We start from the raw sequence: 27,134 nt of genomic DNA, 5'->3' as shown, positions 1-27,134 counted from the left end.
AAATCCCAGGATACCTACTCTGCTCTAATGTTAAGATTGTAAAAGATTTTCCTTTTCCATTCTCATGTGGTGTTTTTGAGACCTACTGGTGAAGTCTCATTCTTTTCCATTAGGTAAGTAATAGCAAGTTTCTGAAGCTATTTTAGAATAATTCAGCAGAAAAACTTGCAGGCAAGAGGTCCGTGAAAAAAACTAGGCACATTGCTGTAAAATGAAAAAAAGAGAATCAAGCTGTATTGTGCTCAAGTGGTAACCATGCCAGTCTCTTCAACAATTCCTCTTCGAGTAGAGGACAGGACACAAGAGCTGTTCCTCCACATTACAATACAAACCAAAACCAGCTCGTGTTCACCTTACTGGATCTACTGAATAGACAGAAAAAAACCTCTGCTCTTAATAAAGGCAAATGTAATTAAAAAATCACACCAAAGACTGAAATTGATGTCACGTCAACATCTGCGTTCCCTTAGCTGTTGGGGACTGCAAGCATCAAGGGCAGAAAATGACTTTGATCTTGCTCAGCAGCAAGTCCTCTCACTTGCAAGAGCAGCATTGATATATTTGTGTTCATCCCCTAAAGGACGGATGCTACAACATGACAGCATAGGGCCAAATGCACATAATGAAAAGGAAGCTAGCAAACAATGTTTGGAAATCTGTTAAAACAAATAATTCCTGTGAATTCTCAGATAACAAAAGGCAAAAGAATAAACGAAACCTTGGTATAAATGCCCCTTAGTTTACTTACGCCAGGTCTACAATTTAGTTCAAACTATCATGTAACTACTGCAGCAAAACAGAAAGGAAACAAACATTTAAAACGAGAGCTAAGGTTACAGAGCTAAAAGTGAACCATACATCTCTTGTTCATAGCTTCCATGCCCTTAACAGAAACCACAGACACACAGCTCTGCTGTACCTACAGGATTTCATCGCAATACCAACAAATACTATTCCTGTTTAAACAACGCGGATGGCTTCCCAGTGACCAGCATGCAGGTATCATAGGAGGAGAAATATTAAGAAACAAACAGCATTTACTTCCCACTGGTATGTTTCCCCTCTGCCAAGTCTGATTATTTCTGCCCATGCCTTTACATAAGAAAGGTGTAAGTGAAGAGGCTGCAAGAACAGGGCAAGATGGAAAACTGGAGACAGTGGATTTTTTCTAGTGAATGTTCCCATAAGAGTTCTTTTGATTAAAAATACCTCCAATACAAAAGAACAAAATAATTTTGTTAACTGAAGACAAGAAAAATACTCCTGATAAATTGGAAATGGAGCTACCATTGAGACAAATGTCTTCCATCGGACATGTTGACAAAGAGCAGAAGTCACTCTGACCACAGCCATTAGAGTACATGAGCAGTATGCACTGTTGGTTCAAAAACAGCTCAAAAGGACAAAAAAAAAAGCAATTACTCAAAGAAAAAAAGTTTTTACATTATAATTCCTCAGGGATTCCCAGTGCTAAGTGGTTATTAATGGTTTTCTTCTTTGGAAGTCTCCAGGAGTAAGACTGCACACTTCACAGGGCAAGGCTGAAGCATTCTGCCCCCTGCACTGGGCAGTAACATCCCACAAAACAAATTAAACTGCAGACCTGTTTTTATTTCCCTCAGGTCTGCAGGTCTTCATCAGCAGTCATGCTGTCTCTTCCCATAAAAGTTTTCCCCTTACCTTTCAAAACAATGCTTTCCCAAACCCCAGCAGCAGCAGGCATTACCTGCACACATTGGTCACGTCCTCACTCCCCATGGGGCCACCGCTGGCCCCCAGCCTGGCAGCCCCCACACTTCTGCTCCCCCCTCCTGACTCCCACACTAACCCAGGGCTCTTTATCGCATCTGCCAAAGGGTTACACACGTTCAGAAAATGGAAGGACAGAGAGAAAACAATTTCAACATTGTTTCATTCTACTATATACAGCCCACTGCTGACCAACTCCACTGAAAACAGCGGCGTGGTGGGTTTCGCCCGAAGTCTCAGGGTAGCTCACTAGAAAAACCAGAGGAGTTTATTCCTTGCTGTTTTCATGTAATCACAGCCCTAACATTTTTCTGAAAGTACTACCTCTCAAAACTTTGAAAGGTTTTTATTAACAAGACATTTTCAGAGTAGGAGAAATATGGCACAAAACTACAAACTAAGTTTGTGTCCACTTACACTACAACATCAAAATAATCTGTTCTGCATCATATTTACAGAAAGGAACAAGAATATCTTTATGCCTATTTTCATTTTCCAGCTCTTAGAAACAGGTCATCACTTGCAAATGAGCAAAAGCACAACCAGACTAAGCAGTAAATCCAAAATGACAGATTAGCAATTCCAAATTGGCTGAAGTGGGGACCACATCCTTTGGCATAATAAAAGACCATTTAGCAAAAGTGATGCCTTGATAAAGATGATCCTGGCACTAGTTCAAGCATTCATTCCTTCCAAGGTTATATAAACCTCACAAAACTGTAAATAGAACATCAAGCACCGTTACTGATGGGAATGCAGAACAGGAGGGGAAATGGATATTTGTTTTCTCTGTGAAGGCCATGGAATGCAAGCCCATTTCCTCTGTGCCTCTTTCCTCCACAGATTTTTCCCAGTCTGAACCTTAGGGATGATTTGGAGATGAAGGGACTTCATACCAGCTTATCTACAGAAGATTCAGCAAAGCCTCTTGATCTCTTTGGAACAATAGAATGCAGAAGTTAAAAATGTATTTGTTTTTTCAAGTTCTAACCTAATCCCCTTCAACTTCAGCAGCAATTATTCAGAGATGATTAGCCCCAGAGGAAACTTTCAAAGACTGTCCCCTGAGAAATTCAAAATTTCATTCCTTTAGCCATGTTATATAAAAGGCACATTACATATTTATATACTGGTCTATTTTGACCACTCTGTGTCAATGCATAAATAGACATTATATATATATATATATATGTAATGTGCCTGTCATATCAACAATTTCCAGGGAAAATATTTATAGGAGACTTTTTTCAGACATAAGTCTTAAAACAAGTAGTTCTACAAGGGTACCCAAGATTCTACTTAACTACTAGGCATGTACAATTTACGTAGTTCAAATAACAGGAGAAACAGTTATGACTTAGAGAATTTAAGTCTACTTGTCTGCTTGGAAGCAGTAAGGAAAAAAAAGAAAAACAAAAACCATTTTCAAAAAATGCTCTTGAAATTTGCCAAGTGTCCAGTACTGCTGGCTATCAGCTGATGGGCTACTGCTCCTTTGCACGTGCCCCAGTAAATGGGAGGCAGCTAATTTGTGTACAGAACTTGCAGAAGCTCCACTCTTGTATGTGCACAGCCATCAAGTGTGCTTATGCTGCTGAAATGAAGTTATATAGTGATAAATATGCAGCTCACTCAATCTCCAGTAATTCATATTATTAACTACTAATTATGGTGATAATCAGCTGCTTCTGCATTTCCTCTTCGGAAAATTTTTTGCTATTTATATCAACATGCCAGGGTTAGCCAATATCTAACCAGGGTGAGCTATTTTTAAATATGGATGCTATAAGGGAAAAAGGAACTGCACAGACCAACATAAATTTCAAAAATTTCCATGTATGGGAGTCAATCTTCCACCTCAGAAACACACAAAACTGCTTGTAGTTTTGGATTTCTTATTCCAAATCACTGCACATGTGCAATGATCCTTCCAATCATGCTTTCCTGCAGTTATGGACATGGATCCAAGCTGAACTGGATAAAAGAAGGATAAAGAGAAAAAGCCCCACTATCTTACAATTGGCAGCAAGTCTTCAGTTTTCCCACTGCAAGTAGTAAGAGCACTGGCAGCATACTGCTAGAATTTAAATACCAGGCTAAAAATTTCTGAGTCTTTACAACTTGAACATAAAAATACCAAGTTAAAAGGCCTAGCAATAACTTGGAAACAGAGTGAGAAATCAGAGTTTGAAAACACCAAATCCATAAATTGACAGGTGCAACAAAAATACTATGATTTAAGTCAAGGTTAAGATGAAAAAACATATGTATTACCTATATTATGGGATTTTTAAGACTCAAAAGCCTATTTCTACTCCATAACCACAAGAGATAAAAATAAATTTACTGGTAACATGCTTGCAGTAAGCACAAGCACATCTGAAATGACATTAGACTGTCAGTCTATCTCACCACTGTATGCTTAAGGCAGCATATGTAGCTGACAAACATAAATTGATTTCAATACTTAAAATAGCAAATATCCTTATGGAAAATTAGCACCCAAACGGGAAGTGATAAACATTCTGCCCACAAACAAGAGTGCACACACTACTTCCCATCCACAGTGCAAGTGACTATAAACAAAACACTAAGGGCAACTTGTATGCTCAGGTTAGGGCTGTCATTTTGCACAACTCCAATCCCACCTGCCATAGGCAGTAGCTGATGCAGAAAACTGAAATTGGAACATATCACCTTATATTAAAGAACAAGTCAGAAAACTGAAAATGGAACATTATCATGTTATATTAAAGAACAAGTTTTAGAAAGTCCCTCTTACCTCAGCCTCTTTCTGCTGGAGGATTCTATCCTTGTCTACCACTTCCTCTTCAACAGGCCTATTGAAGAAAAGAAGGCATTGATAGTATAAAATATAGAAGTAAAAATCTCCAAGAACAGATTCAAGACTTGTATTTTAATTAATATAACATTAACAAAGTCTACATGCTTCCACACAGGGGAAATTAGGACATTTTTAAAATCATACTTCCCTTTTGTAAAAGGCCATCTTTACCTCACAGACTCCTGCTATTCACTGTCCATTTCTTAAACTTTGATTTCTTTACTGCTATATGGATCTTTAATGAAGAGATTTCCTCCACTATCTATTCACGGTACAAAAATCAACCACTAAAAAGCTGTGTAGGCTATTTCCTATTTCCTTCCTTCTTTAACATCAAAATGATTTGCTGAATACTTAAAGAACAAGTGGAGTGTGGACAAGAGCAAGTTGCTATCCAAAAAGATGCAGCAAAGGTAGATGTGGATTTTTTGCATTAAGTTGCCAAGGACAACCTTGCCAAGAATTAAAGAAGAGATAATAAACTCCCTAAAAACACATAAATTATCAGAGAAGATTGTTTGGTCTAAACTTCTCTCTTTAGCTATATATGAAGGAGCAAGAGAAGAAACACCTCCCTAAGCAGATAGACTGGGGGCTGTTTAAATGTGCCCACTAGTGTTCATGTTCTCCAAGCAGACATCATTGTGTAAAACCTATTTTGTTCGCAGGCATCTTCTTTCTGCACATTCCAATTAAAAGCACAGAGAAAAGGAAATGGATACAGAACACACAGCTGTTTATAAGCACAGCACTTCGCTATATATTAGTCCTCTTCAAGTACAGCATTTCATACAAATTTCAGAATTCCATAGATTGAAATCTCATCAGAAATAATTGTTTACAGGTGGGATTAGTTAGGAGGAAGAGCAAGTCCCATGTCAGTGGGGAATGAGGAGCAGCAGAGCCCAGGGGCAGCACACACTTACTTGCCAGTGCGTTTTAGCCTCTCGGAACGGAAGTTCTCGTAGTGCAAGTCTTGGGTCACCTCCTGCAGGTCCTGCATGTGCGTTCTAGAACATGCAAAGGGCTATTAAACACTCTGTCATTCTCAGCAAAGCAAAGAAAAACACCCTTTTATCTTCTGTTTCTGTTTTATCTAATGGATCTATTTACCAGAAAAGTAAATCCTTACAGACCAAGGCAGTCAGAAAGCCAACCAGAACTCTGCTTTCAAGTTCATTGATCTTTAACTCATTCCTAAGTGCCCCCATCAATACTATTCAAAGACCCAAAATATGCTGTCCTCCTCTTGATCATTAATTACTCCAGACAAGTTGTTCATACCAGTTTTTGCAGTGTTAAGAATCTTCCAAAGACAGTTATTCAGAAAGATACTTTAATTCCTAAAGTATTTTATTACTCTTAAGTGCTGTCAAATATAATTTGTAACTGGGAACTAGGTGGAGCTGCTTGGCTCGCACAACAGCTGACACTGCTTAACTATTTCCAATTGCCAAAAAAAATAAAAAAGGAAAACCCACTTGCTCCCAATGCCCAGCAGAGGGCAATCCCTGCCCGGTGCAAACTGAATTTGGAATGACACAACGGAATTAATTTCCAACAATAGCAAACCATCGTTTTTTAAAAATCACTTAAAACCATTTACGCAGGCAGAATATCCGTATCGGCTAAAATCATAACGGGGTGGGGTATCATATTTAACAAAGGATTTCCCATACTGCCAAGAAAATTGCCCTTTGCTTTTAGAATACCCTTCACTTTGAAGAGTATTTTAAAAGCCTCTCTGCCCCACCAGCTGTGCCATAACAAAACTTCAGTTGGTATGTAAAGCCATCAAATCAGTTCACTTAAGACATAAAACCATCACACATATCTGGCAACATAAAATATAGAAAATATTCTGAATTCAGAGATCAGAGGATACAGCAGGAAAACAAGCTGCAGGGGACTAAAATGTCACTCTACACTGCCATCAGGGCTAGTTTTAAAATAAGGAATTAACACTGCTATAGGTCTTTAGTCATTGTGGCAGTTACGTCACCACAGGAGATGGGATCATTTTACCATTACTCACACCAGCATTGTGCGCAGCTTGAGGAAATCATTGTGCTCTGGATTTTCAACTTCAACAACTCCCCAGGGATACAGGCGGCCTCTGATTTTTTTCCCCTTCACCTCAATAAGTTGATTGGATCCAATAACAGCGAAGGGAATGCTAGCCTAGTTGAGACAGAAAAAACAAGTTACTGTTTTGATTTTTGGCTGGTTAGTTTTTGTATTTTGCTTTGTCTTTCTTTTAAAGAAAGGACAAAGATTCAAGTAACAGGCAGGAGGGGGGGAAAGAAATGTTGACAAACACTCTACTAAAATCCTTTCACATCAGAAAACCAACAAATCCCATTCTAGACAATGCAACCTCTCCTTATGAGCACCTGTAGCTTTGTTACTATCAGTTTGTATGAACAGAGGCACAGAACGAAATGACGTTTCATTTTAGGAACACTTGACTGTTGTTCAAGTACAGTTTGGGCATAATATGTCATCTGACATAACATCATGCATGGAGAACAGCCAACAGAAACATACTTCAGATACAGAGTGAAGTACTTAGAAAGAGAATTTCAGACACATTCTTCAAACACCTTTGCAAGCACAAAGAGGAAATTACTTGATTATCTGCTTTAACAAGAGGCAAGTTGTTAATTAGTACTGCAACCATAACACACACAATCTCTCTCCTTGCTTGCATGTTACAATGTTTGAGTCAAAAAACAGACTGCAAATAGTAGTTCATGTTTAACAGTTGTTTACACATAAAAGAGAAAAGAAGAGAAAGTTGTGACACACTACACTTGGAATTCTGATGAAGCAGAGACTGGACTAAAAAGGATTATAATGCAGAGTCAACGTACGAAGGAAACTGAAATTTTCAATACATTGTATAAGTAATAAAGTACCCTTCGGCATATTGTAGAGTGAAGAACTACAGCAGCAAAATGATAAACTAGGAGTGAAACTTGCCTTTAAAACTCTAGTTTGTTCTTTAAACTCCTCATCTTCATCAGAATCTGCATCAGGGAGCTGATAAATCCTAATGCCATGTTCAGAAATCTCATCCAGAACCTGAAAGTTTGCAAAAAAGAAGCAGGAATACTCTTATTTCATTGAAGAGGTATTCAGTTAAAAATACATAAAATTGATTTACTAGTCTGTCACCAATATTCACTTGACTCAGTGTCCAAACTGCAAAATAACATAGGCTTGAAGATTTTTTTAAAAGGCACAAAAGATAAATGTATTTTTAGAAAACATAGCAAGTAAATCATTAAAAAGTGCCAGAAGATTTACAAGGCAAATACAGAAGCAAAGTGAGGTTAATATAAAAAAAAAGAGTAAAAGTAACAAGAAGGAATTCATTAGTTACAGCATCAAAACCATTCACCCCATGTCAAACTACATTTTTGTGCATTTGATATGTTCAAAAATTTAGAAGACAGTGCCTATTGCCTCTTGAATCAAAAAAGATAAAAGCTTATTATCCACTTAAACTGCAGAAAGTCCTTAAAAATCCGCTAAGAAAAATACCCTGTTCTTGAACAGTTTTCTTTGTCATTAATGTCTGAGGTTAACATAAAAAATACAGTATCTGTATTCCTGGGCACATTCTTTTCCTAATGAAATCACTGCAGGGGTGAGCAGCCAGCATAACTCCAGACCTTTGGCAGTTTCCAAAGGTGGCACAAGTCAACCCTTTTTTCAAAACCAAAGAGAATGTTTCTGCTGCCATACTATTGAATATACTTAAGTCAGCTCTTGTCACAGCATCAAATGCACTGACAAGAGTTACTTTCAGTAAAGGAAGTGTGGTGGTATAAAAACAGCATGAAGAATGCTGAGATTCCACAATGACTCTCTCCAAAGGGATCTCGGATGTTTCAGCAGAAAAGAGAAACTGTGCAAACTTCCTAGAGCAGCAACTGTAACCCTACAAACAGCACCTGAACCAAGCAGCTGCGCTGCTGAATGAACTCTCAGCATAGACAAAGCTTGGGCAAATTCACAGAGGGTTTTGAATTAATTGTAAAAATATTCAGAAGAGCCTGTGTAAGGACTTGTGATGGCATTACTATGTATACAACTGGAGATTAACTTGGTAGCACAAAAACAAATAGACTTCAAATACAGAGGTCTTAATGAGCCTTCCATGAGTATTGTTGGCTTCCTCGATCCTCTGTCATCATGGCAACCAACAGCTACAGTATAAATGAAAATTGTCCAACCAGAACTTGGTTATTAAACAGGTGTTTAAAAGAAAACAATTCTCCAGACCATAAGCAGAGGAAAGAACCATGTATGAGCCACAGCTGTTCCCCTGACAATGTTTTCCTGCCAGGTATATAAACATCCCCCGCACTCACACACTGAATAAAAGTACTGCGAGCCCCCACCTACACAGAGAGCAATACTTCATAAAGAGAAAAGAAATTTGCGAATAAGTGTTGCCAAAAAGCATTTAATACACTCACACAATGACATTTAAATCAATGCATGTTGTTACTGTTTTGCAAAATGGAAGAGACCTGAACTGTCACCAAATGACAGTAAAGGATGCACAGATGGGATGGGTGGGGCAGCGCTGCAGTTCGATGCCTTTAAGTAGTTGCATAAAACAAGAAAGCACATTTAACCTGGCTGAGATTTTCAAGATAAAATGCAAGTGGAACAATAACGGGAAAGCCGACAGCAAGGGGTGCTAGAATAATATATTACAGCTGTTAAACCTAGTGCTTTCCTGAAAGGAAAAAGAATTGCAATAAAAACAAACTGTATTTTATGCTCCTAACAATGAAACAGCATTTTGCTTCTTCAAATCTGAATTTTATTGGCCTCAGAGGATTCTGTGTTCCTAAAGATTAGCCTTCCCATGGGAAATTAAAAAAAAAAGTCAAAATACTAGCTCCCCTCTCATGAAGTCATTCCTTTGAGCATGTTTCCTTAGCAGCCTTGCATGGCACAGCTTGTGAAAATGTCTTGCATTTCTTCCCACTCAAGAGTTTTAAAAAATAACTTTGAATTCCAGAAAGCCCAAACAGGAATTACTCCAAGCTGGGTTTCCTTTGCAAGCACCACAAGCTAATCTTGCTGCTTAGTCCATAGCGGCAAAACAAAAACATTTTACTTCAGATTGACGGCCAAATGGCAGAAACATCTAAAAAAAGTAGGACTTCAAGCTGCGTCAGCAAAGCAGGACCTTGATTCCTACTCTTGATTAGAGACTCTGTTGGCCAAGATGCTTTGAGTTAAAACAATATACAGTAGCTTTGATTTTCAAAGCTTTGGAAGCACATTATACATTTCACTTAATATAAACTCAGTTTGCAGACTGACCTTTGCCTGCAGTATAAAAATAATGCAAACTTGTTTACCTGCTTCCTAACCACTCCCTCGGACTACAGATGCCTTTTATCTTATTGTACTTAGCCAGTGTATAAATGTGGTGTCCATATGTCAAGACTGTTTTAAAGATTAGTTAGTTAAAAGTTTGTTAAATTCCCAGTGAATTATATTTTTAAATAATTAATGTACCACTTAAATGCCTCCTTCAATTCTTTCAACATCGTTCTTCTCCCAAATGCTGAACCAAAAAGTAAGCAACTATGAATACTGAGCCTGAAGTACACTGCTGAAAGGGTAAATACAGGGGATTTTATAAAAAGTAGCAGCTCCACAAACAATGTGAGATATAAATCTTTCACCAAGTCAGTACAGTAACAGAAAAGGAATAGCAATAAAACCTGCACCATCAGCCACATTTTTGCTTTATTATTTCCCTATGAGTTCTTTCAATTTGCATGCAGTGCACCTGTCATTACCTTACAGTATTTGTGGAGGAACAGAATTAAAAGCTCAAGAGCCTGGACAGAATTTCTTCCAGCAAGATCTAAACGCCCTTCTCGTCTCAATGAACGAACTTTTTTTTTATTTCTTTCCTCCTTTCACCTGGTTCACCATAAAGCTGCTCATTTCTATACAAATATCTCTTCCCCTCTTCAGTGGATGTTTGTCTGCATTGCAGACAAGGTTCATACAGTCACTGTCCCCACTTTCAACCTCCTCAGCTACAAAGGATTCATTCCATTTCTTGGGCAAGTTTTCTTACATCACTGAGCTTTATAAAACACAGCAGCAATGCCAGCAGTACCTCACTCTGTCGAACTGTAGTTCTTCACATGCCCACACAAACCATGGCCACACCTGTCACTGTGGCGCTGGCTCACACAAAAGAGCCCCAAACAAATCCTCTGCATTTAGGTGCAGTTCAGCTAATGTGCTGCTCTGCCGGCATCATTTTATCTATACTATTTTCCCAGTTAAATAAAACTGTAGTCCCTCTTCAAGAAAATTGAAAAATACTCCCAACACAAACACCCTTGGAATAAAGATCCAATAACCATCCTAAAGGCTTACAGGAAGTCACAGGATCACAATTAAAACAACTGTCATGCCCTGTATGAAAACGTAATATAAAAGATACCTTACCATGAAAAGGTTTACTCTGGTGTAAAATACAGACTGCATTTTAGAAGTACTAATTATCTCTACATTACTCAAGTCATTAAATTTGTAAAAATTCACAGGCTTTGTAGGGTTCAAACCCCTTAAGACTTTACAAATTATTGTACTTGTTTTGAGTCAATTGAACCTGACAAAGCTTGTGATCTCAATAAATTTTACTGGGTTACCTCTAAGCATACACAATACAATCACACCACCTACCCATTCCTTTAAGAAGGTGCATGAAACCATTCTCAGTCAAAGAAGATAAACCAGAACAGATTAAATATTTACATTCATTGCCCAGATGATGCGATAAAACGGAAATTCAATTTAAGGTTAAAGACTTGTATAACCACAAATATTGACGTTATTCCATTTAATTCACTACAATGTCATATTTGCCAAAAGCTGGGCTGTCTTGGAAAGGTTTGTCAAAAAACAAAATTTCAAGATGCTGAGGAAACCTTCCAAAGCAAAAGAAAGATTTTAGTACCACTGTCTGGAAAGACAGACAGTCTCCACTCCAACCCTGAGTATGTCCTGGTGTTTCAGATGAACAGATAACCCAGGAGGAAAAATGTTCACACAATGACATGCATTTATCCATAACAACGGAGCTACAAAAGCATCCTGCTCATATATTAACCCAACTGTCCTGTCTCCGTATTAGTGTTTTAGTTTGTATCATGGGTGCACTTATTTAATAAGTTTCCAACCACATTTTGCTACAAACCATGCAGCAGAGTGCACAACCCAAGCACCTTTTGGATGAAACTGCAGATATGCCCTCAGAACACACCTAATGCACTCCCAGCACTAATGGGCACTCAGGTCACTGCTCTATGAGAGCCAGTCTGAAACATCTCCACTTCTTCTTTCAGGATTGCCTGAACCCTTGTTACAGACCACGTTGCTCAAAACCTGCCCTACTGGGTGCATTGCTTGCTAAGATACATGAAGCCAGTTAACAGACACATCTTAGCAAGTGGAACTGGTAGAGCACATCAGACTTCAGTGAAGATTTCCCACCTCACACTTCCCGAAGATTAGGTCCTTGGCCAATATCATTCACCCCTCTTCAGTTTGAAATTACTTATATTTGGCTTTTATATTGTATGGGTTGCTCTGTTCTCATGACCAAGTGTTAGACCTACTCTTCTCTTCAGCCTCTCCCTCTCCTTCAGCGTCAGGGTGTCAGCCTTGGCAATCACAGGGACAATGTTCACTTTTCCATGAAGAGCCTTCATGAACTCTACATCTAATGGCTTCAGTCTGCCAACAAGCAGGAAAAAGAAAAAAAAAGATTTAAAATAGGCATGGGGTCTTGTGTTGTTTGTTTTTTAACAGACCAAATGTATTAAAAATTATTTATTTCAAGTGTCCACATAAACAATATTTTCACAATAAATTAAGTCAGCTTAATGCCCTTGCTTATTAACTTGGTTGTGTAAAGTTTAAGTTGTAATTAAAATTGTCACTATACAATTAATTGGATATTAAAAACACTTATGTTTCTGGGTGATAAACAATGCAGTATTGACTACCTCAAAACAATATTAAATGCCAAAAAGGGGACAAGGTAAAGGAGAGCATTAATCCCCAAAGACTGCTTTAATTGCACGAGCTGACAGGTTGGGAAGTAACTCAATTAATATTACTGCTAAGTTACCAGTTCAAGTAATGAACAGACAAGGTACAACACCCTAAAATAAAGCAGCTCAAGTTTTTGCTTACCCATGCCCAAAAGGAGAGATGAAGTAAAAGCAGCAGTGGACTCTGTTGTCTATGATGTGGCGCCTGTTCAGACCACTCTCATCATGTAGGTATCGCTCAAACTGGTTGTCAATGTAGTGGATAATTGTTTTGAAGCTGCGGTATGGGAGGGGGGAGAAAGAGAGGCATCTCACATCAGCTTTAAGTAATAAGGAAAGAATCACGAAAAGATAAGAACAGGACAAACACACTTTCATTAAAAACATTACTGTTACAAAAAATTCAACTTCCTAGCATTTTATCTAGTACTGAGGAAAAATATTTTGATAATGCAAAAGGGTGTTTTCATAACAACCACTAAGTGTCAACTTATGCCTAGAGCCAATTTCAAGTGTTATTCTGTTCACTGAATAAAAAGTTCAAGTGCAAGCTCAGAAAAAACGACTCTATGCTGAGACAACACAGGAATAGAAGATTGAGGATTTTTCTGCCTTTTTTTCTGGGGGTAGGGGCTGAAGATGTTTTTAAACTAGTTGACAAATGACATATCCTAGATATCCTCTTGATTTACAACCCTGAACCTAGAGCCAAGTTTCTATAGTTACCTCTGAAAATTCTGGTATTCTAGTCTGTTTGAATTAAATACAAATACATTTGCAAGTCATGCACTCAAGCATCACATGATTTATTAAGCTATTTTTGTTACCTTACAGAATTCTTTTCTGTTGGCGAAGAAAATAATTCCTACTTAGCTCAAGGTAATGTAAAATATTCCCTACAAAGAAGTAAATGAGCACAAAATCTGATCACATAGATTAATCAGACACAGAGAGCAGTGATTAGAGAGAGAAAACACAATGCATAACTAAGAAGATCATTTTAAGCTGTTCCAGAGCATGCAGACACCTGCAAATACCATTAATATAAAAGAACACTTTATATTAGGTACTGCAGGGGAAGGGAAATGAACAGCTGACGTAGATAAGATTAGGTAGATGACTGTGTATCATGAACATGTCTTAAACTACTTGAGAAACAACTAAGCAGAAAGCTTAACTTGAGAAATAGGAACATACATATTTCTGTTGCTGAGAAAGCACAAATTTGATGAGATACATTTAAGGAGGAAACAGAGCAGGTAACAGAAAAGAAAATTTGGAAAATGAACACAGAATGCTGGCAAATACTGCAACAGGCAGCAAGGTTTGACCCAGGGCTGCATGGCTGCAAAGAAGATAATAAAAGAAAGTAACAAGAATGATGGAAGAGATCCTGGAGGGAATTTGATTCTCCAAAGCTAGGTAAGCTTTTGGATTGAATTGCAGGAATAAATCCACAGTAGAATATATATACACATGCTTACATCTTTGCAAGATTCAGCTGTTCTAAGTCATACTACAGAACACAACACAGCAAAAGATGGAATTTATTGGGTTTTGACCTTACTTCTACTCATTAGGAACCAGCATCTTAATACCTAAATGTGCTGAAACACATCAATATGGTTTTTGTTCCTGCTGATCTTCAACTGCTGATCTCTTAGCTGGTAAAAGGTAATGAGACTGAAGACATAAAAATATTAGGACAGAAACCAAACACTAACAATGGGAAAGAGCTATCACACATTTCTCTGGCAATATAATCAGTTTACGTGCAGTTTTCTAGCTCTAACAGCTGTAATTTTCCCTACAAATATGGTGTTAAGTGTCCTGTACCTCCTGACGTCCGGGAAACACCTGGCTTATACCACAGTGCTGTCATTACTTAGGAGATAGCACATCCTGTATTGTAACAGCAAACAGCACAAATACTGCATTTAAGCCCACTGGGGGAAAATGAACAATATTATCAAGCTGCCAAAACCCACAAAATATAACCTTAGTCTGCTTAAAAAAAAAAAAAAAAGAGAAAGAAAGAAAAAAATAAATAATTTAGCAGCAGCCAGAGAGCAGAGAGCAGCTATCAAAGAATGACCTGTGACACCACAAGCAAGATGAAATAAAGCGTGTGATCGGTAATATCGAACAAGTTCACCTGTAGTCTGCTTTTGTCAACCACTTTTTTGAGGCCAAGTATCAAAGCAAATCTGAGCATCAAGCAATTTTTTTTCCTCCCCGATTATATCCTCTCTCTTCTCATGAAAGATGTTATTTTAAGGACATGTTTCTCTCATGATCTCAATGTATTTACGCATGGAAAAGATGTCAAACGCGTCAAACCTCCCACCATAAGGAATTTTGCTGTTCTCTGAACACACCCCTAAACTGATGCCATGAGCAACCCTAGGTGTGGGTCTGATTGTAAAATACAGAAATCCAGCCAGCACTAAAGCTTCAGAATCTAAAAAATTATCACTATAGTTAACTGTGGTTCACCTCCACCTCTCCTTACATACTGTTTTAAGTACAATAGCACCCAGAAAACGAGAATTACTCTGCGTTGTACTAAATCTATAACAAATCATTTCCCAATCCAGTAGACCTCCTGGACACACTCCTGGTAGCACAAAATCCTTATCAGTCCTTCTTCTGTGACACAAAATACGTAAAAATTTACCTGAGCTCCCATCCACGAAAGTCAAACTCTAAAATTTAGCCCTTTCATCAATGCCCAGACAGAGACTAAAAGCCATTAGGGAACCCACTCAGGAGAAGGATATTTGAAACAGTCCCAGCGACTGTTGCCTCCTAGAGACACCATGCCAGTTTGGTTTACCTGTGTTCAAAAATAGCCTTAGTAAAATTCATCACCCTGAAAAACAAATAGTCTGCACAAATTGTAGCCTTCCCAAAAAAAAAAAAAGGGCTTTATAAACCGTGGATCATGATCAGCACTATCTACCAGTGAACCACAACTGCAGTAAATGCTCCTGAACACAAAGATAAGTTCAAGAACATGAACTTGCTCCTTCCTCTGAACTACCAAGGAAGGAAGGTGGGTGCACTGGGTTAGTCTTCACTACAGTTCAGAACAAAGAGTCTGTCCATTCAAGTCCTGGAGACATCCTGTAAAGATTAACAGACTTTGTCAAAATGACACTTGCCTGGGCTGAAAGGTTTTTCATGTGACATAAGCAGACTAAAGTGATACCATTAACTGCATCTTTTTATTTTGTAGGATGTAAGTGCTGTTTGTTCCTGTAGCGTATTTGATGTTTCAGATTTGTCACAGAAAATTACGTATAAATTGTTCTACTCAGGTATGAATCACCACGGAATGATTCTACTCAGAAAACCTCCAAAAAGAATGGGGAAAATCTGAACATGGAGGTCTCCAAGAAACATCTGAGCAGAATAAACAAAGGGCACTAGAACACAATCAACAGGAAGAGCTCTCTATAACACAATGCACAGGCTGCAGAGCTCTCAGCTCCAGCGGAAGGAAGCTCTAGTCAACAGTGCACAAAATAGGCAAGATCATGATGCAGCCCAGAAAGATGCCTTTGTTTTATTCCAAAAGTTCAGGTTTTTTCAACTTACTAAAGTAGGAAAAGTGGGAGGAAAATAAAAACCTCACTAAAGCTTCACTTTCAGACTTTCATTTAGTACATTACAGAACTTCGCTGCCTTCACTTTTGCTGTGTCCCTACATCTACACCATAGAAAGAAGAGAAAAACCCTGTCTGATAATAAGAACACTGCAGATACATCATTCTGTCAATGCAAGAATGAAAAACATTCTATTAGCAATATATATGTTTATTTTACCTGTTACTTATCTCTTTTCTTGTCTTTAACTTATACTGAAGGACTCAAATAAACCTGTATTAGCTTTATGTTCCATTTCTCTGCACAGTGACCCTTGTTTGCCTTGGGATTACCACCACCACAAATAAAGCGTCAACAAAATTAATAACTAAGTAAAATAAATATTGTTAGCGCTTCTTAAAAAACAATCATGTCAAAATTCGAAGTTTTACTCCACTGCAACTAGAAGCATCCCAGTAAGGATAGCTCATCTTTATTTGAAAAAAGTTACCAGCTTTCCACAGTTCATGAGAATTGCCTGAGTGTAATTATTTGGAAACTACATTTATGAACTTATTAATTCTAGCTTTGTTACTAATTGCCCAGTTCCTATCTAGCTACTTTATAAACTTCTCTCTTCACAATCATTATGCTAAAGCAATTATGTGTGTTTTCCAGTGTATTTGCTGACAATTACTTCATCCATTAAAGATTCTCAGTGATATTTAGGCCAGAGAGAGCCAAGTGCTAACTTCACCATAAAAAAACACCAGTTCTACCTAAATTGCTAGTAATACATATAGAAGACAGGGAATGAAAAGAACTGTCTTAAAAACATGGAAACTGGATGGGCCAGAGACACAGAAAGTAAAAGACAGAAAGTTTCCCCACCATAATTTTGTCCTATTGGAATGGCCATAGAGACAAAAAGCTGACCGCAGTGCTCAGAGAAACTTTTTGAAGGAGAGGCTGTTAATTTTGAGGCAGAATCATGGACACAGCCTACAAAACTTTTAAGAACATCAGAAGCGGTTAGAAAATTGAAAGTGGAAGTTGTAGAAAGTAACAGACACACTAAAGTAGTGTTTGTGTACGGCACACACTTTATTAACAAAGCAGTATTTACACACATACCAGTCCTGGCTGTTAATGGCATCTCCATATCCTGGTGTGTCAACTACAGTTAAACGCAGCTTCACCCCTCGCTCCTCTATCTCTACTGTAGAAGCTTCAATTTGAACTGTTCTCTCTATTTTCTCTAAAATAAAGGAACATTTGGATTGTTATTTGCCTATCAATTGCTGCAGAGACCCCCACAGGAGAGAGCAAGAGAGGAGAAACTGCAAACACAAGTGTGTTGTAACCTGCATGACATAAAATATTTTATCAAAATACACAAAGTAGTAGGCAAAATTTAACACCATGTTTTTGTAAGTAAACAAGAAACAATGAACAAAAACGTGGGCTTATTATGACTATATGCAAAAATAAAATCATAATACTCAAAAGCACAATAGATTCTTTGTAAAAAGGTTATTTACACCTCTAACCATGATTTAAGGCACTAGAGACAAAAAGCAGTAAGAAGAAATGGGGATTAGAGCAAAACCACATTTAGGTATTTGATACCTAAAAGGTTTGGGAGGTGTTTTTTTAATAACAACTGATAAAGAAACAAAAGCTGAGTCTTTGAAAGGAAATCTAAATAGGAAAATGACAACTCAGCAAAACGTAATTTAGAAAATTTAAATACAGCGTGACGAAGTGGTGTAATAGGTGAAGAATGAAGCAATATTAAGTGAAAAGAACATGAACTTTTATAGGGTGGAGTGTGCTGGAGGAACTGCAAAACCACATTTACCTGCAGCTCCAGGAATATAACGTTCTGGATAAAGATCAGTCAGGAACAGACTGTTAATTAAAGTGGATTTTCCTAAGCCAGACTCACCTACAAACAAAATAAATCAGGTTATTAAGCATATACACTTTTTACTCCAAGATTTTTAAAGCACCTTGTCTTTCTCCAAGCCCACATTATAGGAAAAATAATTTGTTCATCAGGATCCACCCTAGCTTTTGATATAAAAACATCAAAGGTTCAGCTAAGCGCTTTGAAAACACCGGAAAAACAAGCCTCCAGTGTTTTCATAACAGTTACATGAAAATTTTAAGTTTACTGTAACAGATGTCACAATAAAAGCTGAAAGGTCATACAGCACTTGGACTATAGATCTAGAGATAGCTCAGTTACTTGCAGGGAAATCACAGCTTTTTTCATTTAAACTTACAAAATCAGGAGCTGTAACTCTCCTGCAGAAAATTTCTGAGAGCTTGAAGGTTTTCCTAAGCTAGAAATTGAACCTGGAACACTGCTGGGAAGAAAAATGAGTAAAGCAATCCCAAACTAACAGTCAAGTTTTGCACCCTTACAGTTAAGCCCATATATGTTCTATGAAACTGAAAACCATAAAGCAAATTATTCAAAATTCACCTGAGAAGTTTCATAATTCTGTAACTTCAAATGATACAAATTTTGTCCTACATCTGAGTAATAAAGTGAAACGTGTAAATTTAACTACTAAATCTGAGTTTCAAAAAATCACTTGTTTCCTAACTCAAGGAATCAAAGGAGTCAGCATTTAGACCAACTAGCCATGTTATTTTAGATTCTACTAACCCGATCTTAGAGATGAAAAAGTTATCTGCATTTCTCATCACAAACTACATGACACAAGAACTCCACAATTATCATGAATTACCTATTTATCTCACAAACACTGCTGAATACTGTCACCAAGTAATCCCAAATGGTACTACAGAGCACATTTTCATTTTTCACTAGGTGCTACAGAAGAGTGACGGTTTTGTGGACTCCCTTTGCACATGTACACCATTAAACTGATTTAATGGAATCATAATTCAACATGTCCCTGGGAAGAGCTTTGTGCCTAAAGGACTCTCCATCAAAGAGACTGAGAGGTGCTCATTGATAGAACAGGCATATTACAGGTTTATCTCTGACACCAGAGTGAGTCAGTACAGAACAGCAGAAAACACAACAGCAGCATCACCATTTCAACAGCAAGATACTCACCATGAGCATTCAGGCTTTCAATGGGGAAACAAGACTCAAAGAAAGATTGAACAACTATCCCTATCATCTGACGATGAATCAGGAATACAAAAATGTCCTGTTGGCTCCAAGGCATCATCTTTAATCATTATAAATACTCCCTCCTACTAAACATGACAAAATAGTAACAGATTTAATTAGAAAGTGTATAGAGGTTCAAAGCTTCTTCTTCTGTGTAACAGCCAAATGCTAAGTAGGAAGATGTATATGTCTACCTGAAAGAAATGATGTTGTTGTTGTTGTATAACGCCAAAAATACTTAAAGAAGTCACTTACCAACCACCATCAGTGTGAATTCAAAGCCCTTCTTCACAGATTTCCTGTGAACCTGGTTGGGCAGATTAGCAAATCCCACATAGCCTGCCGAGTCGGAAAACTGACAAGAAAACAAAGGTTGAATATAAATGAGATCCCTTTCCCCCTAAAAAGCTGGAAAAGAGTTTACTTGATTCTACACAATAAAGTGCAGGGGTTTATAAAGCACAAGGAAGAATAGAGAATGAAACAATTCTTGCTGCAATAGCGAGGCAGACCTTGAAAAGGCTCATTTACCAAGCGGGCAGATACAAATAGAAATCAGATAAGTACCTTGGGCTATACAAACAAAAGTCTTCCCTTGGATAAAATAAAAATAAAAATCTGCAAGCTTGCAAGAACACACTATTATTAATCTTAAGAAATAACTACAGCTAAAAATAAAAAAAAATCTGTTCAAATTTGGTGTCTGCTGCTACTATCTTCTATAAAAATAATGTATATGCTTACAGGTAAAAAACAAGAACATTGTACTAAGGGGGGGATTACTGAGATATAATCACACAGAGATGTATCTTTTGCTTGTTAAGCTGTTCACCTATCTTCACAATCTTTAACTTCTAACACAAAAGCAGGAAAAAGAAACATGCCTGAAAAACTTATCAAAGAGATTTGGGCTATAAACAGGGCAGTCTGCTTCACCATCTGTTATCCATTGACTGAAAACCTAATAGGAGCCTAAATAAGAACTGCAGCCACCTGACTTAGGGACCTATGGGCTACCTGGAACCAGATGTTTTCTTCACAGATGAGTTTATGATGAGAACAGATTTTTTACAATGCCATACACTTCCAGTGGTGTGGGGGGATACAAGGGAAATCACTTAAAAGGTAATTATTTATTTGCTAACAATCCTTTTAAAGCCTATCCACATGGGCAAAAACATTAGAAATGAAGGCTTGTCATATGAAATTTCCTTAGGTGAAGGTACCATTTTAACTTTGTAAGCAGAGACTGAATGTCTGGTGAACACCAGAAAGCCTATCACTAGGATCACGTGCAATCTCTGTCTCTGCTAAGCAGTTCCTTTTAAGAAACACATCTGAAGAAATAAGGTATCTTTTATTCACATTTTTAGCACTTCAGTAAAACCACAAGTATTTCAGAAGTTGAACAGATTCTAGACAAAATTTTGGCTATGCAGCCATCTCTTTACCTTTACTTTTTCACCTGACTGAGACATGTTTCTCCACTTCAAGTTTCAGACGCTGGAAAAAAAAAGTCATAGTGCATGTTAGCTGACTTGAAGATTACATTACTTTTAATTTTGAACTGATCAATTGCATGTAATAATCACATTCTATTCTAGTAGAATGAAATGTCACATACTTAAGGATTACCAGAACAAACAAGCCATTAATCAAAATGTCTTGCTTCTGAAATAAATCACAGGAGTATTTAATTTAAATACTTAAAATTTTCAAAACAGAAATATTCATTTAAAATGCAAAATATTAAAATTTAGTATCACAACAAACTTTCACCCATCCTGTCTTCATAGAAGGATGGTTCACAGATAGGCGAATGTAATGCAAATGTTGTCCAAACATTACATTTGAGAATTATTACCACATCCAAAAATTCTCATGAGAACAGGACACCTACATGATTCTCAGGTGAGGGTCAGAACATAACATTATTTTCAGTGACTTCAAAGTGCTATTGCTGAATAGGACACTACACTTGGCTAACCCATGCTGGACACAAAAATTCACCCCGGTGTGAAGGACTATCAAAAAAGACTTGTTCTTTAGTTTCAGACACCCTGAACAGCTGGACTTTGGCAAGCCCTTATCTCTTTACTCAAGGATGTTAGCTGTGCTATAGATTAGTTATCAGGGCAATAGCAAGGCCCTTTCATTTACAGCAGCCCCAGAGTAGGGACAGGAAACACAGAAGTGGCAGGAGCACTTCACAGCTTGGTTTGTTGACAATGCTGCTCTCAGCTTCCCTGCTCTTTTCCCCTGGAAAAGCAGGGAAGTGACCTATGCAGGCACCTGTGTGTTCAGACTTTCCTGTTGGGTAGCAGGAGTCGTTTTAGCAGGATACAGTCCAGTTTCTAACACTGGCAGTTTGACAGTCAAATCCTGGCAGAGACACACTAAACTATGGACTGAAGGAAACATCGAAGTTAGCATAATTGCCACTTGGAGTTTTAAGTAAACAGGTCTTCAGCTCCCATGGTATTTCATTTGCCCTGCAGCAGGCACTTAAAATCCTGGCAGCTGTGCAGGTATCAGCTACCCTATGAGCAAGGAAAGTTGTTTTTTTCCTCCTCCAACTACTTTTCCCCCATATCCAGCTCATTTGCTTACTAATGAAAGCCCAATGCATCCATTGCCTGGAAAATAGGGAGGTCCTGATTCTAATCATCTTCTGTCATCCTCTAATTGTGTATTCCTCAAAACATTCTGGAAAGCATCCCTTAAGAATGGTTTTGAAAACACAGTGCTTATTTTTCTTTGACCAGTATTCAAAGGCTCATTCCAGCCTCCAGCTAACTATTGTCACAGATCCTTAAAGACAGTCACAAACCCACTGACAGAAGTAACTTGTGGCTCTGTCCACATCTTGTTTCTAGGTTTGGAAACCTCTGTTGTCACCTTGTCAATAAAATTAGTAACCTAGTTCAAGAGTTTAGAAAAGCTCATATTTACGGAGTGCTAATGTAGACATACCTGACCCATTTCTCACAGTAATGCCAGGGGAGAAGCCACCCAGGCCAGCTGTCCATAGACAAAGGAGAGGGGGGGAACGATTCAGGTTTCAATACATATGGCAAATTCTCTAACCACTTCTACCTTAAACTGACAGTATAGTCACATCCATTGTGGCATTACTAAAGTTACTTGATTAAAAAGCAGAAGAGGCAAAATTGTTGTCAACTGATTATGACACATTCGGCTTCAAAATTAGTCTGTCATCTCATAAAAGAACATTTTTTCATAAAATCATCTGTTCCACAAATACAGCTTACAAAACCGGTTTCCTATAAGGCAAACCTCGTGCCTTACTCTGACCGAAAAGTTGCTGTAGCCAAAGCAGCAGCCCAGCTGCTCTGATCACATCATGACTGCAGCTCACACTTCCAGTTAGTCACTTCCCAATGTCTTCTGTTAGAATAGAAATGTGCTAGCTAAAAGTTACCTCAACAACAACAAAAAACCCCACAGAAACACCTGCTGTGCTACAATGCTTAAGGCGCCAAGGTTCATTTGGGAGCTCAGTTGCTCAGCCATGACATTTTGCAATTCCTAGTACTGCCCTCATGAGGTTTCCTCGAAAATCATTCCACCAAACCTGGATGACCACGTGCTGTCTTCCCGAAGCTCTACCATACAGTACAAATCAAAACCTCAGAATTAACAAAATGCCATACATTAAATCTTCTTACAGCACCAAACAACCGCAGCACTCTCAGCACTGCTCACAAGTGAGAGCTTGGCGCTGGACCAGTCCACACTGCACATCAGTGACTGCGGAAACCCACCAGCTCTGTCTGCACACAGCTGACTCAAACATCAAAACAACGTGAAGTTGAGTCTCTAACAACAGTCTGAGTAGTCCCACACCTGGAAATTGTAACATCTAATTTCTTATCAACTGTCCAGAACAAAATGTATAAAAAAACCCCACAACTAAGGCAAACGAGAGCAAGAACTGTATCTGTTCTGTTTTCTTTACATTTTCAAAGTACTCTTTCAATCAGTATGAGATTAGCAAATCAGCACATACAAAACAGTTCAAGGAGAAAGGAATAGACAAGATACATTCACAACAACTTGCAAAAAGCAGTGAAACTTTATTTGTAAATAATGCTGGGCCCTATTTAGCAGGCCTAGCAGAAAAAAAGGGACACTGCGCTACAGCATAGGAATGTCCAAATCTGGTTTTGAACAATGGATAACATAATAAAGTTTCATTTCAGATCTCAACATGTTTATTCCTATCCTGAACAACATCATGTTGGCAATCTAAAGGAGCAAAGTACGACCAAGTTCAGTTGTAGCTGGAACGTGCCATCCCACCGTCCTCTGCTAAGAACAGTATTCCGGTGAGAGAAAGAGAGGGGAAGGAAAATGGGTCATTTCCTTTGTTCCTGTCAGGATGCAAGAAGTAAACTGCGAGGAACAGGCAGACTGGGAGCTTCTTAATAGGAACCAGCACAAAGAAAGCACTACCAAACATGTACAAAGAGCATTTCCATATAAGGGTATCAAACAACATTTTCAAATAATCACTTTGGAGGGACCTTACAACCATCTCGACAAGCAGAACAGCCCTCCTGATTTCTCAGATGAGGCTTCTTTCTTTCCATCAGAGGCTATATAACTCAGATACTTTTTTGGCAGTATTTAATAAAAGCAGTGAAAACTTTAAAAGGTTTCCCAGTGCTGGAAATGGTCTCAACAACATCAGCATTCTGAAGTCACTTTTCAGACTTAAAGCAGACAGAAACACCGAGAATATGTCAGTAAACCACCAGTATTTGTGGTTTCTCACTAAATGAACCACAAAACCCAAGGAAGAAACGTCAAATACTGAGTCACACCTATAATAATAGAAAAAATGACATGAATCTGTGAATCACTGAGTTCTAACAAGTGTGTCCAGCAGAGCCTGTTCCGTGTGCCATGCTTCGTTCCTGGCACGTCCTCACCACTGCGGGAAACCCCCTCCTCCCCACTCCCTCTAGACCAGCAATCCCAGGTGATTTCATTTTTCCTCATTAGAAATGGATATTATCAGTTGAAGGAATCATCTTTTACACAGTAACAATTCTGCTTTATTCTTATTCAGGAAAATGACTGTCTCATTTCCACCAAATACGGAATTCACAGAAAATGCAACAACCCAGCTGTGACCTTTGCAGACAGACTATGCTAAGTGTGAGCCACAGCTCTGGCTTGGAATTGATGTTCAGTGCTCATAAGTTCTACAGCTTCCTTCTGCTATTGTATTTGAACCAAGGAAACTGTACGGGAATTACTACTAGGAATGCATCAAAATTCGGAACATGCATGTGACTGAACAGCACACATATGCACAGCAAAAGGAACAAGGACTAAACAGGAGTTCAACCACCTGTACGAGCACTATTCTTAAAAGGCCAAGAAAAAGCAATGCAGAAACCTAAAGCTCTAATCCTAAAAGTTCCATTTCAACGCTAACATATGACTCTAAACAACTTCTTTTCGTAGTGTTTTTTCAATTAATTCGATCACTTGAAACACACAAAGGAAGCAGTGATGCCATTCTTGTAAATGATCAGTTTTAGGGATGATGTTGTCCCTATGCGAGGAGCTTTTGACAGTATTTTTGCAGAGTTACTGTGTCACAGAGATACTTTTAAACAGACCTGTAATTGTGAAAAGCAGGGGCTTTTTAAAATTAAAAAGCTAAATATATTAGCCACAATCACTCATCAGGAAACAGGCAGCTCTGCCTCACACCCACAGAGCATAAATATAACTGTGTACATACTGGCAACGCACAGCAAACTGTTAAGTTTGTCTTTAAATCACTTCCACGTCATGCTTAAGTCTCATGATACCATCAAGTCTCTGACCTACACGTGAACAATAATTAAAGACAAAAAAGCCAAAAATCCAAGAAAAACACCACAAAAAGAAAACCCAGGAAAGTAAAGCACTGGTTCGGTCAGCGGTCAAAGCAGGTACGCGTCGCTCTGTGCATGCCCCCGCCGCATCCCCGGCTCCCGGCAGCTGCAATCCCATGGTGGGTGCTGCAATTTTAAAAGCATCCGAGGAATGCCCAGTGGAGACAGCACTTCCTGCTCCATCCTCTCCTCACATCTCCGGCTACCCCAGCACCGCGGCCTTGTCCACATCTCAAATTAATCTCTGCCTTGTTTTAAAAACAAACCAAGGTGTGCGCGAAACGGCCCGACCGCGGCGTCCCGGGGCTCCTGCCCCGGTGCGCTTCTCCCGTCCCCACACACCGGCTACACAAACCTCGCCGCGAGCGGCGGCGGGAGGCCGGACCGAGGCCGCGCCTTGCAGGGGGCGAGCCCCTGGAGCGCTCTGGGGGCGGAGGCGCCGCCAGCGCGGAGGACGCGGCCCCTTCCCGGCGCTCACCTGAGGCCGCGGCCGCTCCCGCCGCCAGGCCGCGATCCGCCGCTCCCGCCCCACAGCCCTCCCGCATCCCACAACCCACCGCGGCAGAGTGCCCGCCTACCTCGCGCCACTCTATGGTCCGGGCCGTGCCGGAGACAGCAGCGAGAGGCGGCTCCGGGAGCAGCAAGAGGAGGGATAGAGCGTCCCCTGCCTCGGCGGGCGCGGCCATGGCGGCTCGCGGGCCAAGGCCACCGGCGGACTAACTCCTGAGGTGCCACATCTACACGGAATGGTTTGGTTTCTGTTTTCTACCCAAACGTCGTTGAACTTTGAGATTGCTCCACCTACAGCAGGTTTTAGCGATACTCCTCACTGGAAAACCTGGCTGGTGTGATAACCGGGGGAAATCGAGCTTAAACTTTGTGCTCTTTGATTGTAATGGAGTATGTAACACAACCCTGTTTAGTTTTCAGATGCTCATTCACACATGAAGCAAATTCCTCTCCCGAACATTGTGCAAAAAATCCAATGTACTTGTTTTACTTCCACTATTCTCTTTCCTCACGGCTTTCCCTCTGGTTCTGTGAGAGCCTTGGTCGCTGTCATCGCTGCAGAGCTGAGTGCGATTCTCACCTGCAAGTTCTCTGAGGTATCAGGGACTCCAGCGGACATAAACCTGGAGTGTAAAAGATACCTACAGTCAGATTACAGAAACAGATCACTTTCTCGTGGGGAAGCAGCGTGACATAGCCCAAACTCTAAATGCAACACTGTCAAAACTAAAACGCTATTAGCAGAAGTACCGGAAAGGTTTTTTCCAACTTTGCTGCTGCAAGAACTGTTCAGGAAAGTTTCTAGAAATCCATCCACACATTTTGAACGGGCAATTTGTATGTGTGGCCTAGCAGCAAGTATTTTGATTTAAAATTCTGAATACCAAGAAATGCATTCCTGTTTTGCCTATATTCCCGTCCATTAAGCAAACTGGGTTGCAGCTCACAACAGGAAAATGTGGAAGTGAAACAAATGCTGCTGAAGGCAGACTGGCATTATTTGCAATTCACATTGTGCTGATATTATCAGCTGGGCATTGATGTGATCTGAGTAAGAACAAGATAAAAGCCAGTGAAAGTGCAAGCAAGTTCCACTTCCTACAACAAAATATAATGTTATACCTCAAACTTCTGATACACACTTTTTTGCTGGAGGAGTTAAAAGATGCCATTTCAGTCTTCTTTAGAAACTAAGGTTTTATTTTAAAATATTCAATGGATTTCCATATAGGTGCTTTGTACTATCACCAAAGGAACAACTG

At 39.1% G+C, this 27,134-nt stretch overlaps 1 protein-coding gene across 3 annotated transcripts in view; it reads right to left on the bottom strand.

Moving 5' to 3' along the window:
* LOC121667812 (septin-2) overlaps positions 1 to 25,905 on the bottom strand; it is a 35,405-nt gene extending 9,500 nt beyond the window's left edge. For all 3 annotated transcript variants that reach the window (XR_006017161.1, XM_042034888.1, XM_042034889.1), the window contains exons 1-11: positions 25,841 to 25,905; positions 20,899 to 20,950; positions 19,703 to 19,802; positions 18,155 to 18,241; positions 17,428 to 17,551; positions 12,848 to 12,982; positions 12,268 to 12,385; positions 7,577 to 7,678; positions 6,630 to 6,775; positions 5,521 to 5,604; positions 4,532 to 4,589 (exon numbers count right to left, since the gene is read on the bottom strand). Coding sequence is in view for 2 of the 3 variants with exons in the window: in XM_042034888.1 (XP_041890822.1) it covers positions 4,532 to 4,589; positions 5,521 to 5,604; positions 6,630 to 6,775; positions 7,577 to 7,678; positions 12,268 to 12,385; positions 12,848 to 12,982; positions 17,428 to 17,551; positions 18,155 to 18,241; positions 19,703 to 19,802; positions 20,899 to 20,925 (981 nt within the window). In the remaining variant the exon portion in view is untranslated. The remainder of the gene's footprint in view (positions 1 to 4,531; positions 4,590 to 5,520; positions 5,605 to 6,629; positions 6,776 to 7,576; positions 7,679 to 12,267; positions 12,386 to 12,847; positions 12,983 to 17,427; positions 17,552 to 18,154; positions 18,242 to 19,702; positions 19,803 to 20,898; positions 20,951 to 25,840) is intronic.
* Positions 25,906 to 27,134: the final 1,229 nt, after the last annotated feature.

The sequence above is a fragment of the Corvus kubaryi genome, unplaced genomic scaffold (assembly GCF_017639235.1).
Source record: "Corvus kubaryi isolate FWS band 111438036 unplaced genomic scaffold, C.kubaryi_AGA036_p1.0 37382, whole genome shotgun sequence".
Taxonomy (NCBI): domain Eukaryota; kingdom Metazoa; phylum Chordata; class Aves; order Passeriformes; family Corvidae; genus Corvus; species Corvus kubaryi.
Note: the sequence above shows the minus strand (reverse complement) of the source record. Positions and strands in the feature narration are given on the sequence as shown.